Source organism: Spermophilus citellus, assembly GCF_964194105.1.
Source record: "Spermophilus citellus genome assembly, chromosome: 6".
Taxonomy (NCBI): Eukaryota; Metazoa; Chordata; class Mammalia; order Rodentia; family Sciuridae; genus Spermophilus; species Spermophilus citellus.
The window spans coordinates 28880063-28897060 of NC_138187.1; the positions used below are offsets into that span (position 1 = coordinate 28880063).

The following is a 16998-nucleotide window of genomic DNA, read 5'->3' on the forward strand; positions in this document are numbered from 1 at the left end:
ATTAGCTTTAGAATTTTATCAGACTTCTCTGCGTTAATCCTGCCCTCTAAAAATCTGAGTAAATACCCCAGCCTTGGGGGAGGGGGCAAGGATGTTGTGTCAAACCTTTTTTGTAAGCTGCAAATGGCTGCACAGACTAGAAAAGTCTGCATACCCTCCAAGCTCTTGGGAATCCTTCTCGATTCTTCCTGTCCTCGAAGAGGTCGCACCAAGGAACAGACCCAGGATCCAGCCAGCCCCGCCCTTTAGATTGCCGAAGCCCAGAGGCTCCCAAAAGCCCAAAGGGGCGCGGCGGGGTGGGCAGATTCCAGGGGAGTTGAGGGCGGCTCCTTCCCCCTTAGCCCCTCCCAACCCGCGCTCTGCAGTTTGCTATGATTGGCTGTGCAGGTTCTCAGGCTCTCCAATTGGGAGGCTGCAGCGGAGCCAGGGGTGGAGCTTCAGTTCCCACGCGGGGCGGGTCTCATGCCCCGCCCCGCGCCGCGCGTCACTTGGGTCGTGACTCAGCGGGAAGGTGCTACCCGACGAGGCGGGAGGGCCATGCCAAGCCGCGCCCTGCTCCTTCAGGCCCAGGGCCTTGCGGCTGGGGAGGAGGTGGGGACTTAGGAACTAAGGCAGGAGTCTCGAGAGATCTACACCCTGGTCTTTTTTGTGTGATCAGAAAAAAACCTCGACCCTTTTCTGGCCTTTGGTTTTCCTTCCTTACAGAAGAGATAAGAATATGCACTTCGCGGCTGGTCCCGAGGCAAGATAATGCCAGATAGGAAGGCCTGGAGCTTTGGGGTTTGACTTTTCAGGGTGTGAATTCCAGCTGTTTGATCTTGGCCAGCACCGCAGTCCTCTTCTGTAGACCCAAAGAACAAGTTTCTTTCACAGCTGAGGTAGTTGGGCAGGTGAAATGAGAGGGTGTGCACAAATGGAGAGGGGAAACAGTTCTGCACAGTAGTTTGGTTGCAGAATCCCCGATAGGAGAAACAGCTCTGAGTAGCAAAATAGAAATCACAGTTTTGAAAGGCTAGTCCTGGAACGTAGGCCATAGACAAGAGAGCTGTACAGTTCTGCATTAAAAAAAAAAAAAAAGGTAAGACGTCCTATTAAAAAATATTAAAAAACAGGCAATGGCATTGAATGAATAGACATTTTTCCAAAGAAGATAAACATATGGCCAATAGGCATGTAGAAAGACTGAACATTATGAACCTATTTCACTCCATGTTCCTAGGTGTGGAACAATTATAAAAACAAATACAGTATATATTATGGAATATAATTAATAATACTTATAGCCTAATATATATAACCATATGAGCTTATGGCTGATTTCCAATCTATTTTAGTGCACTTGTGTCAATTTTGTTGAAATATTCTCAGGATTGAAACCTTGGGACTTAATGGGTTTCAATCATTAGAGATATACCCACTAGGATGGCAGAATTAGAAATTAATATGTGTTGGGGTTGGGGATATAACTCAGTTGATAGAGTGCTTGCTTCACATGCACAAGGCTCTGGATTTAATCCCCAGCATGAAGGAAGGAAGGAAGGAAGGGAGGGAGGGAGGGAGGGAGGGAGGAAGGAAAGAAATAATAGGTGTTGTTGAGGATGGGGAGAAATTGGAACCTCAGTGTATTGCTGTCAGGAATGTAAGACGGTGAAACTGCTGTGGAAACAGGTGGCTCCCTAAGGTGTTAAACACAGAATTGCTACCCGAGTCAGCAGTTCCACTCTTAAATATATACCTAAGAGAATTGAATATGGTTCTCAAACAGATACCTGTATACAGATGTTTATAGCAGCATTTTTCATAAGCAAACGATGAGGGCTGAAGATATAGCTCAGAGGCAGAGCTCTTGCCTTGCATGCTTGAGACCCTGGGTTCAGCTGGGCTTGGTGGTGCACGCCTGTAATCCCAGCAGCTAGAGAGGCTGAGGCAAGAGGATCTCAAGTTCAAAGCCAGCCTCAGCAATTTAGAGAGGCCCTAAGCAGCTTAGGAAGACTCTATATCAAAATCAAAAATATAAATGGGCTAGGGATGTCTTTCAGAAGTTAAGTGCTCCTGGGTTCAGTCCTGGCACCAAAAAAAAAAAAAAAAAAAAAACAAAACAAAAAAAGCACCTTCTGCAGGGCCTGATTCACAAGGACTCTTTAAAAGCAGGGCACTTATTTATTTGGCACTGGGTATTGAACCCAGGGGCATTCAACCACTGAACTATACCTCCAGCCCTTTTTATTTTGAGACTGGGTATTGAACCCAGGGGCATTCAACCACTGAACTATACCTCCAGCCCTTTTTATTTTGAGACAGGGTCTCACTAAGTTGCTTAGGCTGGCTTTGAACTCTTCCTGCCTCATCCTCCTGGGCTTCTGGGATTACAGGCACACACCACTGCACCTGGCAAAAGCAGGGTATTTAATTTTCAATTTTCAGCTGTGCATTGAGCCCTTACTGTAATTCACCTGCCAAGTTTGCTGTATTCACAGCCTGAGATTGGTTGTGCTTTGGGAATAAAGACCTTAGTCGGTTTAGTAGGAAAAAAGTTTTCTGAAGGAGGAGGCAAAAGCAGGAATCAGAATAAGCAAAAGTTAGGGGTGATCAGCAGAATCCAAGATTTGTGGTTGGGATGCTGGCTATCCTACTTTAATGATAATAGATACCTAGCTGGATCCTTTATTTATTTATCCATTTGGAGTTGCTGGAGATTGAATCTGGGCTTTGTACACACTAGGCAAGTGCTCTGTTACAGAGCTACACGCCCCCACCCTTGTGATCTTTTCTTTTGGTATTGGGGATTGAACTCAGGATGCTCAACCACTGAGCCACACCTCCAGTCCTTTTTATTTTTTGAGACAGGGTCTCACTAAGTAACCTAGGGCCTCTCTAAGTTGCTGAGGCTGGTTTTGAACTTTTGATCCTACTGCTTCAGCCTCCCAAGTTGTTGGGATTACAGGTGTGCACCACAGTGCCTGGCTAGCTCTGGATCTTTTTATTTTTTATTATTTATTTATTTATTTTTGAGAGAGAGAGAGAGAATTTTTTTTAATATTTATTTTTTAGTTTTTTTTGGTGGACACAATATCTTTGTTTGTATGTGGTGCTGAGGATCAAACCCGGGCCGCAAGCATGCCAGGTGAGCGCGCTACTGCTTGAGCCACATCCCCAGCCCTCTGGATCTTTTTAATGAAACCTTGGGGGCAAGATATTCTTGGCAAGTTGAAAGATGGCAATGTTCAGTTGGCAGTGGGGCTCTGTATCACTTTTCTGTGGATCCCCATCATCCTTGGGATAAGCTCCTCTGTGGCCCAAAATCCCTGAGTGCTCCAGCCCTTACCAGATTCTCTGACTCATGTTCCGTTTTGCTCCAATCATGATGTCCTTCACTATGGTACTTTTGCAGCCCAGGCTAAGTCCCCACTGAGGGATCTGGAATAGATCCCCTCAAACCTTCCTTTTTCTTTTCTTTTCTTTTTTTCTTTCTTTTTTTTTTTTTTTAAGAGAGAGTGAGAGAGAGAGAGAGAATTTTTTTTTAAATATTTATTTTTCAGTTCTCGGCGGACACATCATCTTTGTTGGTATGTGGTGCTGAGGATCGAACCCGGGCCGCACGCATGCCAGGCGAGCGAGCTACCGCTTGAGCCACATCCCCAGCCCCCCTTTTTTTTTTTTTTTTTTGGTAAAAGGAGCACTGAGCTCTTTACCACTGAGGCACATCCCCATCCTTTTATCCTTTTTTACTTTTTTTTTTTTTTTTTTAGAGAGAGTGAGAGAGGAGAGAGAGAATTTTTTTTTAATATTTATTTTTTAGTTCTCGGCGGACACAACATCTTTGTTTGTATGTGGTGCCGAGGATCGAACCCGGGCCGCACGCATGCGAGGCGAGCGCGCTACCGCCTGAGCCACATCCCCAGCCCATCCTTTTTTACTTTTTATTTTTGAGACAGGATCTTGCTAAGTTGCTGAGGCTAGCTTCAAACTTGAGATCCTCCTGCCTCAGCCTCCTGAGCCACTGGGGTTATAAGCAGGCACCACGGCACCCAGCTGTATATCTCCTTTTGAAAGTTGGCCTCTGTGCCTCTTGCTCTGTAGTCCCAGAGCCCAGCATAATGCTTGGTCTAGTAGACGGATGTTCCAGAAGTATTTTTGTGTGTCCTCCATTCATTCAAAAAATATTTATTTGAGCATCTGCTGTATGTTAGGTCCTGTGTACAACATTGGGCACAGCAGAGCAACCCCAGTCCTCAACCCTGGGGCTAGGAAAGGTCAGGCCAAGCAGCAGTGTGTGACATGTGGGGTGAGTGTGGTCACTGGGGAATTACAGGGTGTAATAGGGGTTCCTGCTCCAGACTAGGAGGACCTGTCTGTGAAGGCCTTCTGGAGAAAATGAAAGCTGAGACTGAGGCTAAATAAGAATTGGTGAAGGGGAAGGAGGAGGAGAAGATGATGTGTATTCCAGGCAGAGAGAACAGGATGTGCAGAGGCTCCCCTCTGTGGGAAGAGAGCCCAGACATTAGAGGAATTGAAAGTAGTTCAGCCTGGCTCAGTCCTGGCAGCAAATGGCAAGGGATGATGCTGAAAAGGCAAACAGAGCCAGACTGTGCAGGACCTTTTTAAACTGGGCTAAGGCGTTAAGAGCACTGGGGAGCCATGGCAGGTGTTTGAGCAGGGGAGTGGAGGAATCTCTCTGTTACTGTGCTATGGGGAATGGGCTACAGACAGGGAAGACACTTAAGGATAGAGAGAAATGGACAGCTTCCGGGAGAGTTTGAGAAAAATCAATAGAACCTTGTGATTTATTCGTTGTTTGGGGTGGGACTTGAAAAGGATAACATCCCAGATTCTGGCTGGAGCTAGTGATTTGGTGGTGCTGCTACCAAACAGGGGCACTCAGGTTTAGATGTAGATGACAGGGTGTTTTAAGAGAGAGCAGAGCACTTGAAGTCAGTGTGGGATTATTCTGTGAATTTCTCAAGAACAAAAGCCTTGCCTATTTATTCCTGTGCTCCCAACCTCAGGAGGCCCTGGCCCAGAGAACACCAAAGTGTGCTGAAAAAACAGTGAACAGAAGCTGGGTGTGGTAATCCCAGCAATCAGGAGGCTGAGGCAGGAGGATCACAAGTTGAGGCTGGCCTCAGCAACTTAGCAAGACCTTGTCTCAAAATAAAACAATGAAAAGGGCTGGAGATGTGGCTCAGACTGGAGCACTTGCCTGTCATGTTAGAAACCCTTGGTTCCATCCCCAGCACCAGGGGGGTAAAAAAATGAACAGAATCAGCCTTTGCAACTGGCTGCAAGACCCACAAGACAGAGCAAAACTTAGGAGCCTGATGTCTGAGTCTGGAAAGCCAGGCTATGCTGCTCTAATGAACAACTGGATCTCAGTAGCTTAAACAAGGATTTTTTTCTCACTTCCACTTCATGTCTGTCTGAGCTAGTAGAGGCTTTGCTCCGAGTGGCCTTTGCTTAGACACACACATACTGGATGTCACTTGGTCACCTTGAAGGAAGGGAATTGTGCCATATTTCATTAGTGAAAGTGTGTCATAGGGCCATGCCTCACTGAAAGATTGTGATGGTAACTGGGTGTGGTGGTGCACACCCATAATCTCAGTGACTTGTGAGGCTAGGGCAGGAGGATCATAAGTTTGAGGCCAGAGGCCAGCCTGGACACTTAGTGAGACCCTGACTCAAAACTAAAAAAAAAAAAAAAAAAAAAAGGAGGGGGGCAGGGATAATAGCTCAGAGCACTTATCTAGCAAGTGCAAGGTCTTGTTCTCAGCACTACAAAATAAAGGGGGGGAGGTGGGCATGGAAATGCAAATCCACCTCCCACCTCTTGCTTGCAAGTAACAAACTGGTAATGCTGATGCCCACTGCTAACAAGAGCCAGGAAGCCTAGGTTCCAGTTCTAGCTCCCTCTGCTTACCCAGACAAACTTTTTCTCCTCTCTGAGCTTCACTTCTCCCCGTTTGTAAAGCAGGATGGGAAATACTTCCTTCCCAGGGCTGTGGTGAAGATCCATTCAATGTTTATTTTGTTTAGATGAGGAGAGTCCAGTGCTGGGAAGCTGTGATATTTCTTGGGACATTAGAGACACACATTACAAGGAATGTGTGGCTGGAATGGCTAATACCACAGGTAAAGCAGAATCCCTCAGTGTGCTGGGGACAGCAAGGCAGCTAGAACATTCCTCTGTCCCTCTGCCTAACTTCCTGAATTCTTTCCTCTTTTTTCTTTCTTTTTCTCCCTCCTTTGGTACCCAGGGATCCTTTACAACTGAGCTACATCCTCAGTCCTTTTGTCATTTTGATTTTTCATTTTAAGACAGTCTTGCTAAATTGCTGAGGCCAGCCTAGAACTTGTCTTTCCTCGCCCCAGCCTCCTGAATAGCTGGGATTACAGGCATGCACCAGTGTGCTCAGACCGGCCTGGGCCACTTTCCTATCTTTCATTCCTGTAGCCCTTGTCCCTCCAATGATACAGCAGGTCTCAGGGAGCTCTTTAACAAATGAGGCAAAGTCATTCCTGCCAGAAGCTGAGGGAAGAGAGTCAGAGTGTTCACCTTACTCCTTAGACGGGAGCCAGGACGCAGGTTTAGAGCCTGTGGGAGACAGAATAAGGTTCCCCAAGGACATCCGCATCCTAATCCCTGGAACCTGTGACTATGTTACTTTACCTGGCTAAAGGGATTTTGCGTGTTTGATTAAATCAAGAATATTGAGATAGGGAGATGATACTGGATTATTTAGGCAGACCTAATATAATCACAGAAGGCCTTAAAAGATGAAAGAGGAAAGCAAAGAGTCAAAGATGAGCTGTCAGAAGTAAAGATCAAATCAGGTGCAATGACACAGGCCTGTAATCCCAGCAACTCAGGAGATTGAGGCAGGAGGATTGCAAGTTTGAGGCCAGCCTCAGCAACTTAGCATGTTCCTATCTCAAATTTCTGAAAAATCAAAAAGCGCTAGGGAATTAACTCAGAGGTCAAGCGCCCTGAGCTCAATTTCCAACACTAAAAAAAAAAAAAAAAAAAAAAAAAAAAGAAGGCCCAGAGGTCAGATGGTGTGATTCCTGGGTAGAAGGTCATGAGCAGCTTCTAGAAGCTAGAAGCCAGAAGAGGTAAGGAAGCAGAGGCAGATTCACCCCTAGAACCTCCGAAAGACCATCACCCTGTGGACACCTTGAATTTTATCCAGGGATGTCCATTTCAAATTTATGACCTCAAGAACTGTTAAGATAGTAAATTTGAGGCTGGGGATATAGCTCAACTGGTAGAGTGTTTGCCCCACATGCACAAAGGCCCACATTAAAAAAAAAAAAAAAAAGATGGTAAATCTGTATTGTTTCAAGGAAGGACATTGGTGGCCATGTTATAGCAGTAAGAAAAAAACTAATACAAAGCCTTGCAGGCTTGCTAGGTGCCACCTCTGGCACATGCCTCCAATCTGAGCAGCTCTAATCCCAGCAACTCAGGAGGTTGAGGAAGGAGGATCACAAGTTCAAGGCCAGTTTCAGCAATTAGCAAGGCCCTAAACAACTTAGTGAGACCCTGTCTCAAAGTGAAAATTAAAAAGGGTTGGGGATATGGCTCACTGGTAAACCACCTCTGGGTTCAATCCCCAGTACCAAAAACAAAACAAACAAACAAACAAAAAAAAAAAACAAGCAGGCTGGACCTGAAGGGTGGGGGCTTGACACAGGACTGTTGACACAGGCAAGTCACATAGCCTGGGGCCAAGAGAGGCTCAAACAGGATCTCCACATTGCTTTGTTTCCCACCTCCCTTCCCACTCCCTTTAATCACTTTTTCTTCTCTAGTGACCTTGAGCAAACCCCTTCCTTTAGCGGGTTCTAGATTTCTGTATATGTAGAAGGAAAGAGGAGACAGGCCAAGGGCCAGGGTATTCTCTAGGGACCTTGGAGGCCCGCCACAGTGAGTCAGCATTTCCAGGATTCAAGCTCAGAGATGATGCTCTTGGGCCACCGCCTTCCATCCTCAGGCCAGATTCCTCCAGAGAGTCAGTCCTGCCTGGAATCTTCTGTTGCCACGGATAATGCACTGCTGTTCAAACAATGACCTCAGTTAAAAGTCAGGGGGACAATGCTTTATTGAGTTGGCACCGATGAACTGGTGGCTACAGGCCCCCAGGCTTCTTTGCTACTGCAAAGTGGAGGCTGTGGAGGGGGCAGATAAATCAGAGCTGCTGGTTCCAGCTGCAGGGAGGAGCCACTGTCCCTGCTATGGCCCCTCCAGCCCCCTTGTCCAGCCGAGCACCATCTAAATCCAGGCCTTCATGGAGAAGGTCAGGCAATGACCCAGGTTTTTCTGCAGCCCCTGGGAGTCTAAGGAAAGAGCTGCATGTGCCTCCTGGCTCCCCTGCTTAGGGATCCCCAGATAGGTCAGGGAAGGGAAGGGAAGGCATCCCATTTACAGAGGAACCCTGAGCCTTCTGGATCCAGGTAGAAGGAGGCAGGGTCAATAGTACTGTAATAGGAGTTCCCATGAAGAGAAGACTTCAGAGTCCCCAACCCCACCCCTGCCATTTTCTGTTTTGGCTAAACAAAACATGGATGTGTTCACTGCACTGGACTGCAATAGTTGATGACAGATCGAGGTCACCCAAGAAGTTGATGGGGACAAAGCCAGGTTCTCCTAGGCGGGACTTCCCCTCTGGGCAGACTTTCTCCCAAGCAGGGGAGGGAGGGGCAGGGAGAACTGCAGAAGTTCCTGGAGGAAGAGGGACAGGTTACAGTAGGCTCCCGGAAGAAGTGGTGGTCTGTCGAGCCAGCTGGTCACAAGGGCCGGCACAGGACACTGGCATCCTCACTGTGGTCACAGTTGTGGGCATCCCAGCGAATGTGAGAGCAGAGCAGTAGGGTGCTCTCGTCCCCACGGCACTTGACATTGTCCAGAAGGATGGGGCCTCGACCTTGGCCAAAGTGGGCCTCACCAAGGGCTGCCAGAGCCGGGCCACAGCCCAGCTGGCGGCACAGGACACCAGCTGCCCGCAGGTCCCAGGCATCATCACAAACTGTGCCCCACCGTTGCCCTAGGAAGAGCTCTACACGCCCCTCACATCGGTGGGCTCCACTGACCAGACGTAGGTGTCCTGTGGGGGAACAAGGCCTTGGGGTAAGGGGGCTGGCCCATGCCAGGCCATCTCCAAGCTAGGCCAGGTAGGGGGTGAAGAGGCTAAGGCAGGGTTTGAGACACAGCACTGCCCAGCAAACCCCATGAAGACAGACAAGTGAGACCGATTCAGGATGAGCAGTGTGCCAGACCCAGAGACAGGCCTGAGAGAAAGAGATCAAATGTGCTTAGTGCTTCTGTCAGCGGTCTCTCGAGGCCTTTGCTCATAATCCCAGTACTTCAACACCAGGCCAGCCATCTGGGGATTGTGATCATGTCCTACTGTGTCCCTTGAAGGTCACTGGAGTCTCTACCCCACTTCCTGAACTAAATTTGGAATTCCTTCATTACTCCCCTCAGGACAGGATCCCCACTCTTTCCCTTTAATCCTAACTCTAGAAACCTCTAGACTGCTCTAGTTGGAAGTTCATCTCCTCCTTTCTGGACATCATACCCCTATTAATTAGGACTGAGACCAGCACAAAAAAACAAAGTGTTTCAAAATCTGGTACAAATCTGTTGAGCTGCTATAACTCAGGCTGTGACTTCCCTCAATCTAATCCATCCTTTTCTGATGCTCCCACCTCATTTTCAGCTGGCTGTGGGCACCTACCATCCCTGGGTCGAGGTGTGGGCACCCGAGTGGTCTCAGAGCCGTCCTGCTGGACCTGCAGTCCCACTTCCTCTGGGCCTGGCTCAGCGAGAAAAAAGAGATGGCTGTCACGTTGGGGAACATGCTCCTCAGGGCCAGGTCACCTCCTCCTCTCCTCCCATTCCCAGAGAAGTCTGATATGGGGACAGACAGGACTTAACAGGATACTAAAAAACTGCTCCCTGTCCTTTGTACTAATTTGACCCTGGGGCCCGAGGCAGAACGCTTTGCGGCCAGGACTTTGAAGAGGGAGAGGACGCCCCATCAGGCCTGGGCACTAAATGAGGGTGAAGATATTGATTTCCACAGCAATCGATGAACAGAAGCATTTTTCAACGTCCCATTTCCACTGCCTCCTCCCGTTGGCGACTTCTGGGAAGGCTGATCGACTCTCCCTTGCTTCCCACCACTCTTACTAGAGTTTGCTAGACTATGACTCAGACTCCAGAGAGGTCCAACCCTAGGGCGGGCTCCCAGACGCGCCCTGCACTGCTGCACCGAGCAGCGCTCCCAGGCCCCGCCCTGCCCTCGCACTGCGGAGGCCGCGCCCTTCCGGCCCCGCCCCCTCCGCGCAGCCGCAGAGCGCAACAGCAGGCTGGACGCTAGTTCCGGCGGAGTGCTCCCGCCGCAGTGCCGCAGAGAGGCCTCACGCGCGTCCCCGCCCATCCCTCTCAGGCCCCGCCCACGCGCGCAGTGCGTGTACGCGAGGCCCCACCCTCTCCGCCATGCGTGCATACGTGGGCCCCGTCCGCACTGCAGAGGGCGCCTCCGCGCTGTCCAGCCGCAGTCTTACCTGCGCAGAGAGCGCCCGCGTCCTCGTGGTGACCGCAGTTGTGCTGCCCCCAGCCCAGATGGAAGCAGTCGCTCAGGCGGGCTTCGGTACCCACACAGCCCACATTGTCCAGCAGCACCGGGCCGCGGCCGTAGCCGAAATGACCGAGACCCGTAGCGCCCAGCGCAGGTCCGCAGCCCGCTTCGCGGCAAGCCACGCGCGCGTCCGCGAAGTCCCAGTCATCGTCGCACACGGTGCCCCAACCCCCGGCGTACAGCACCTCCACGCGGCCACGGCACGGGCCCGGGCCGCCCACCAGCCGCAGCCGCCCGCCTGCGGGGCGCACAGGCCCGCGGCCAGAGGGGGCTGGGCTGGGGCGGCCGGCTCCCTGGCAGAGCCCCGGCCCCATCCTCTCCCACCCCCCGTGGGACACCTGCTCGGCCACTTACTTTTCTTCCCCGCAGCCCAGGTGGGTGTGGTGGACAGAACCGACTCCCCAGAAGACTGGGCACCAACTCTGGTACCTGCGGAGACAGCGTTTAAAGGGCACTAGGAGGTCTGTCCTGCAGCAGGCAGGGAGACCCCAACTGCCACACCGCACCTCACACTCAGTCCTAGTCTCAGAGTCACCATGTGTGGTGTATAACGTAGAATCTTAATTCTAGACGTTAACCTAATTTTAATCCCAGTAACAGCTCCAGCCCCAGTTCCAACCTCACTTAAAAAAAGAGAGAGAGATTTTAACATTGGTTTGTTTTTATGTGGTTCTGAGGATCACCCAGCACCTCACCCGAGCTAGGCGAGCGCTCTACCACTGAGCTACAGCCCCAGCCCTCCAACCTCACTTTTAACCTTGATTCATCCTTTAGGTTAACTCCCTCACCAAGTCTCTTGATTCCAAAACTCAGCAGCAGCCCCAAATTTTACTTAAGCGCTTTGGAGAAATCTTACCACCGCCTCCCACCCCGCAGAACTTTTCATGGCTCCGGGTTTCATCCTTGTTCCATCTGCTCATGGTTCTCTCACCCACCCTTACCATCTGGCCAAAAGCCCTGGCCTGTGAGTAATAGACCCCTTCCTGTGGATCCAAAACAGCATTCCCAGTGCGCAGCCCCACCCACCTTGTTCCTACGGTTTCAGCCTGGAGGGTGGGCTTTATACCTGATGGCTCAGTGTGCCAGGCCCCATCTGCTCTTGTGGCCAAGGGTGGCAGTGCTGTGAGAGTTGTGGGACCCAGGACTAGAGCAGGAGAAAAGAGAGCAGGATCAGAGGCTGAGGTTCAGGTGATCCATGGACTCTCAGGAGAGGAGAGGAGGGTTTCTTAGAAATGATACCAGATTTTACTTCCTTGGACAGGGGCTCAGCCCTAGCTGGGATCCAAGAAGGCCCCACTTTTGACAGTAGTGATTGACTTGGGCTAGCCTTTACAGTGTATTCAGGGCTTGCAGGACAATGTTTTCAGTTCCTTCCAGTGTCCTATGTTCTCAGAAGCCTAATGTGTCCAAGACTGGAGAGAGAGCCTTGCCCACTAGGGAGGGCCATTCACAATTCTGAGGGGCTTGCAGAACAAGACTCATCTTGCAGATAAGATAGAGTTAGAGAGGCTGGAATTGTGGCTTAGCGGTAGAGCACTCCCTGGGTTCGAGCCTCAGCACCTCATAAAAATAAAGGCATTGTGTTGTGTCCATCTACACTTAAAAAATAAATGTGTGTGTGTGTGTGTGTGTGTGTGTGTGTGTGTGTGTATATATATATATATATATATATATATATATTTTTTTTTTTTTTTTAAAGATAGAGCTAGAAAGGGGTGGTCTGCTCAAGGCCATGCAGCAAGGACAGCCCTAGCTCTGTCAGATTTCTTGTATAAGAGGGTAAGGCTTTGCCTCTCAGGGCCTCAACTTTCCCATCTGTAAGTGGGAATGATAGCCCTTGGAGTGCTAAAGTACTTTCCATCTTATACAATAGGGTCCATCTGTGAAATGTTGTTATTGGCATTATTAATCCTATAGGCTGAGAACACTTCTCAAATTGGAGAGAGTCCACGTGGGAGAAAGTTACTATGGGAGCTTCAGGATTACAGAGGGCTATGCTACGTGATTCTGATGTATCTCAGGGGCAATTTTAAAGTACTGTTACTTTTTTTTTAATATTTGTTTTTCAGTTTTCAGCGGACACAGTATCTTTGTTTGTATGTGGTGCTGAGGATCAAACCCGGGCCGCACGCATGCCAGGCGAGTGCGCTACCTCTTGAGCCACATCCCCAGCCCATTTTTTTTTTAAATCAGGGATTGAACCCAGGGGCGCTTAACCACTGAGCAACAACCCCAGCCTTTTTTATATTTTGAGGCAGGGTCTCCCTAAGTTGCTGAGGCTAGCTTTGAACTTACCATCCTACTGCCTCAGCCTCAGTATTCCACTAAGAGTTCTTGGAAATTGCTAGAAAGTTCTGGAGGCATTATTAGTGGAGCAGTACTGCAGTATTGTTACACAGCTGTGGAGTGTTCCCTAAATAGTAATGGGATATTCTGAGGCACCTTCTGGAGTAGGACTAAGAGAAGTCACTTCCAAGCCCTCCAGGAGAGCTCTTGGAACCGCTAAGGTAGCCAATGCTCGCTCCTCCCCCGCCCAGGCCTCAGTCCATCTCCACCTTGCCCTCCCCTCCAGGGCCCGTCCCAGAGCCTGCACCTGCGCAGAGCGCGCCCGCGTCTTCGTGGTGACCACAGTTGTGCACGCCCCAGCCCAGGCTCAGGCAAGCTGCCAAGCGGGGTTCGCCGCCTTCACAGTGCACGTTGTCCAGCAGGATGTGCCCCGTGCCAAAGCCGAAGAAGGCGTTGGTGGTGGCGGCCAAGGCCGCCCCGCAGCCTAGCTGGCGGCAGACCACAGCGGCGTCCGGCAGCCCCCAGTCATCGTCACACACCGTGCCCCACAGGCCGCCGTGCAGGATCTCCACTCGGCCCTGACAAGGGCCCGCGCCCCCGACCAGGCGCACGCTGCCCTCACCTGGTGAGGGGAGCGGGCTGGGGGCAGGGAACATCTCCCACCTGCTCTGCCTCCCCATTCACACACGTGCGCCAAGCCTGGACGCACCCTTCCGTGCCCCAGGACCCACAACCCAGGCGGAGCTGCCCGCCCACCCACCTCCAGGACATTGCCTCCTCACGGTCCAGATGGGGCGGCTTGTGGGGTCACAGGGCAGCCAACCTTGGTTGGGTCATTCCTGCCTAAAACCAGCCCTCTGGTCCCTTTTCTCTGCTCTCCTGGAGGACTAGAGCACACGGCTTTGCCTTTACTACCACCTGAAGAAAACCTCCCCTTTCAAGGTGCAGCCCCACAACTCTTCCTCCATGAAGCCCTCCTGGCCTCCTGATGGAGGGAACCCTCTTCCTCCTCTGGACTTCCTTAACTGTCCTTCTTTGGGGGCCCTTTCCCTTTTTTATTTTTTGCAGTACTGAGGAGGGCGCCTGCTAGGCAAGCGCTCTACCCCTGAACTACATCCCTAGCCCTTTTTAAATTTTGTACTCTTGCTGAGTACCCAGGTTGGCCTTGAACTTGCATCTTCCTGCCTCAGCCTCCCATTGCTGGGATCGGATGGCAGGCTGCCCTTTTCCTTTTCTTGTTCCTCATTTTTGTGCCCCCCTCCACTAATCTGTTCCCACCCCCAGTTCCCTCCTGCTCACCTTCTCCAGCCTTCGGTTTGCAATCCCCCTCTTCCCCTGCTTAGGGTAGAGTGTGGGCGACTCCTAAGGCCTAGGGGGTCCCCCACATCACCCTTACTTACCTTTCCCATTCTGAGGAGTTGTAGGGGGCGCTCTACTGCTTAGCACCTTCCTTGTTGGGGGCTGTGTCAGCAAGAATTCTGGGGAGGAAGCAGGAGGAAGGGAGGATACCTGAAATTTTCTGTGCTACATTTTCCCATTCACAGAATGAATGACAGGGCAAGGACGTGGATTCCTAAGGTGCTGCCTCTGGGGCTTCTGGCTGCACAAAGGGTCAAAGAGAATCACCCTGGGATTGAGAGGAGGAGAAGCTACCAAACTTCTTACTTCTTCAGTTTTTTCTTTTTCTTTTCCGCAGTGCTGAGGATTGAATCCAGGGCTGCTGTATCACTGGGCTACACCGCCCCCTCAGCCCTTTTTATTTTGAGATGGGATCTCCCTAAGTTGCCCAGGCTGGCCTCAAACTTGCAATCCTCCTGCCTCACCAGAGTCATTAGGATTACAGACTTGAGTCATTGCACCCAGGAAAGCATCCTTCTTAAAGCAGTTCACATTCCTGGGGAACTTATGCACATTTTCAGGTCCCACCTCAGACCTGCATACAGCCCTGCCATAGTGGGCCACCCTCCCCATCCGGGGCCTCAGCTCACCATCGCACAGGACAGCAACATCCTCATAGTGAAAGCAGTTGTGCACGCCCCAGCCCCGGCTGCCACACTCGCTCAGCATGGTCTCCTGCCCACGGCACTCCACGTTGTCCAGCAGGATGGGCCCCCAGCCCTGGCCAAAAGCAAGGGGCCGCGGCACAGGCAGCGCCAGGCCACAGCCCAGCTGACGACACACCACATTGGCATCCACCACGTCCCAGTCATCGTCACAGACACTGCCCCAGGAGCCACTGTGCAGGACCTCCAGGCGCCCCCGGCAGCGGCTCGGGCCCCCCACCAGCCTCAGCTCTGTGAAGAGGGTTGAGCTGGCACCAGGGGGATCACTGGGCCCAATCTGCAGGATGCCCACTTTGCCATAAGCCATGGGCGTCTTGGGATCCGTCCCTTCTGTGAAATGGAGAGTCTGAGGCAGTGCCTTGGACGTGGGGGCATCTAGAGTCACAGAGGGCTGGTTAGTCATTCCTCCCTGAGGTCCTCTGAGTGCAGAGTACCTGAGGGCAGGTAAGGGTAGGGCAGGGCACCTACCTGAAAAAGTCCTTGGAGTGGCCTGGAGGGCGCTGGCTGAAACAGAGCAGGGGAGAGCTTGGGCCCCTCTGCCCAGCCTCTGGCTGTCTGGTCTGAGCAACACAGCTTTCCCTCCCCATGGTCACCACCCAACTCCTCCCGGTCTCCAGCTTTTCCAAAGTCCTGTCACCTCTCTCTGGAACTGTCTAGATCAGCCTCCCTACCTTACCTTTTCCCAGCGGTCCCTGGACCACTCCAGAAAGATCTGCCAGAAGCTTCCTGTCTCACTCTACTGCTAAATCCCTGCAGGAGTCCTAGCCCTGAGTTCTGTTTACAATGACTTTTAGGGCTTTCTGACCAACCTCAACTTTTTTTTTCTTTTTCCTTTGAGGTGGTGGTGCTAGGAATTGAACCCAGGGGTCCTCTATCACCAACCTACATCCCCAGTTTCTTTTTTATATTCTATTTTAGGGTCTCACTAAGTTGCTGAGGCTGGCCTTGAATTTGTAACTCTCCTGCCTCAGCCTCCTGAGATAGCAGGTGTGGGCCACTAGGCCCAGCTTTAATCTTCCATCAATCTTGTCTCCAGGTCTTGAACCCTCTGGCCAACCCTACTAATTAGAGCCCTGAAGATCCTTCAGGACCCAGCTTGGAGCTATTCTGGAAGCCTCCCCGTGTCCCTGGGCTAGACGAGCAATCTCCCCTGATTCCTGGGTACTGTGTATATGCCTCTTCCAGTGCCTTCTGCCTGATAATGTGGACATGCCTGTCTCATACCTGGGTCCCCAGGGCTCCCTGCTCAGGGTGAATTAGAAGATGTTCAGCACCCCCTCCTTAATCATGTAAACTGCAGTGGAGATTCCTTAGGATTTTCCCCCAAAAGGTTAACCTATGGAATCCTTCTGCTTTGAGTGTCACTTATGTGCTTATTGTCTCATGGGACTAACTCACTCTCTCTTTAGGACAATGTATGAGTCTTGTAGGATTTAACAGACAGGTCAACTTCAGTGGGGTTCAAGGCCCTCCAGCAAATATTGAGATGGCTACCAGACAGCCATGCAGGACAGTCGAGAAAACCAAGAGCCAGGAAGAAATAGCAGGGGCTGGCTGGGAACACTCACCCAGTGGCAGGAGGAGGAGGAGGGACAGGGCTGGGGGGAGGGGTGAAGGGGCCACGCCCCCATCTCCAGGCCTCCACCCCCTGCTCTTCTCACTGGGCTGGGAACCAGCCGGCATCTCTGCTTCCAAGTACCTCCAGCCAGCGGATGGCCCTTCAGATGGTCCCATCAAGGGGCTGGAGAGAAGTCACAGCTGGAACATCTGGAATTCAAGATTCCCAGTGTTTCCTTCCAGCTGGAAGGGACAACTTCAGAAGGAAATGGCATTCCACTGGGGTTTGACATTCCTGCTGCAGGCAGAGGCAGGGGCAGGGGCAGCAGCTGGGAGATGACAGTTGGAAGCAGGGACAGAAACTAATGAGGAGTTAGGTTTGGCTGGAACCGGGGATGTGTGAAGAAGGCAGGGAATGGGAGTGAGGTTGGAAGGGTTGGCAGGGCCCACGC

At 51.2% G+C, this 16998-nt stretch overlaps 1 protein-coding gene across 1 annotated transcript; it reads right to left on the reverse strand.

Annotated features, from left to right (window-relative positions):
• Window positions 1–8093: 8093 nt before the first annotated feature.
• SSC4D (scavenger receptor cysteine rich family member with 4 domains) lies at window positions 8094–16723 on the reverse strand (the record flags this gene model as incomplete). The annotated part of the gene is made up of 10 exons (XM_081297322.1): window positions 8094–9101; window positions 9735–9812; window positions 10567–10878; window positions 10995–11069; window positions 11707–11784; window positions 13234–13548; window positions 14327–14404; window positions 14915–15220; window positions 15458–15493; window positions 16558–16723. The coding sequence occupies 10 exons, from the start codon at window positions 16721–16723 to the stop codon at window positions 8785–8787; spliced, it is 1761 nt and encodes a 586-aa protein (XP_081153448.1). The 3' UTR covers window positions 8094–8784.
• Between the last annotated feature and the right edge of the window lie 275 nt (window positions 16724–16998).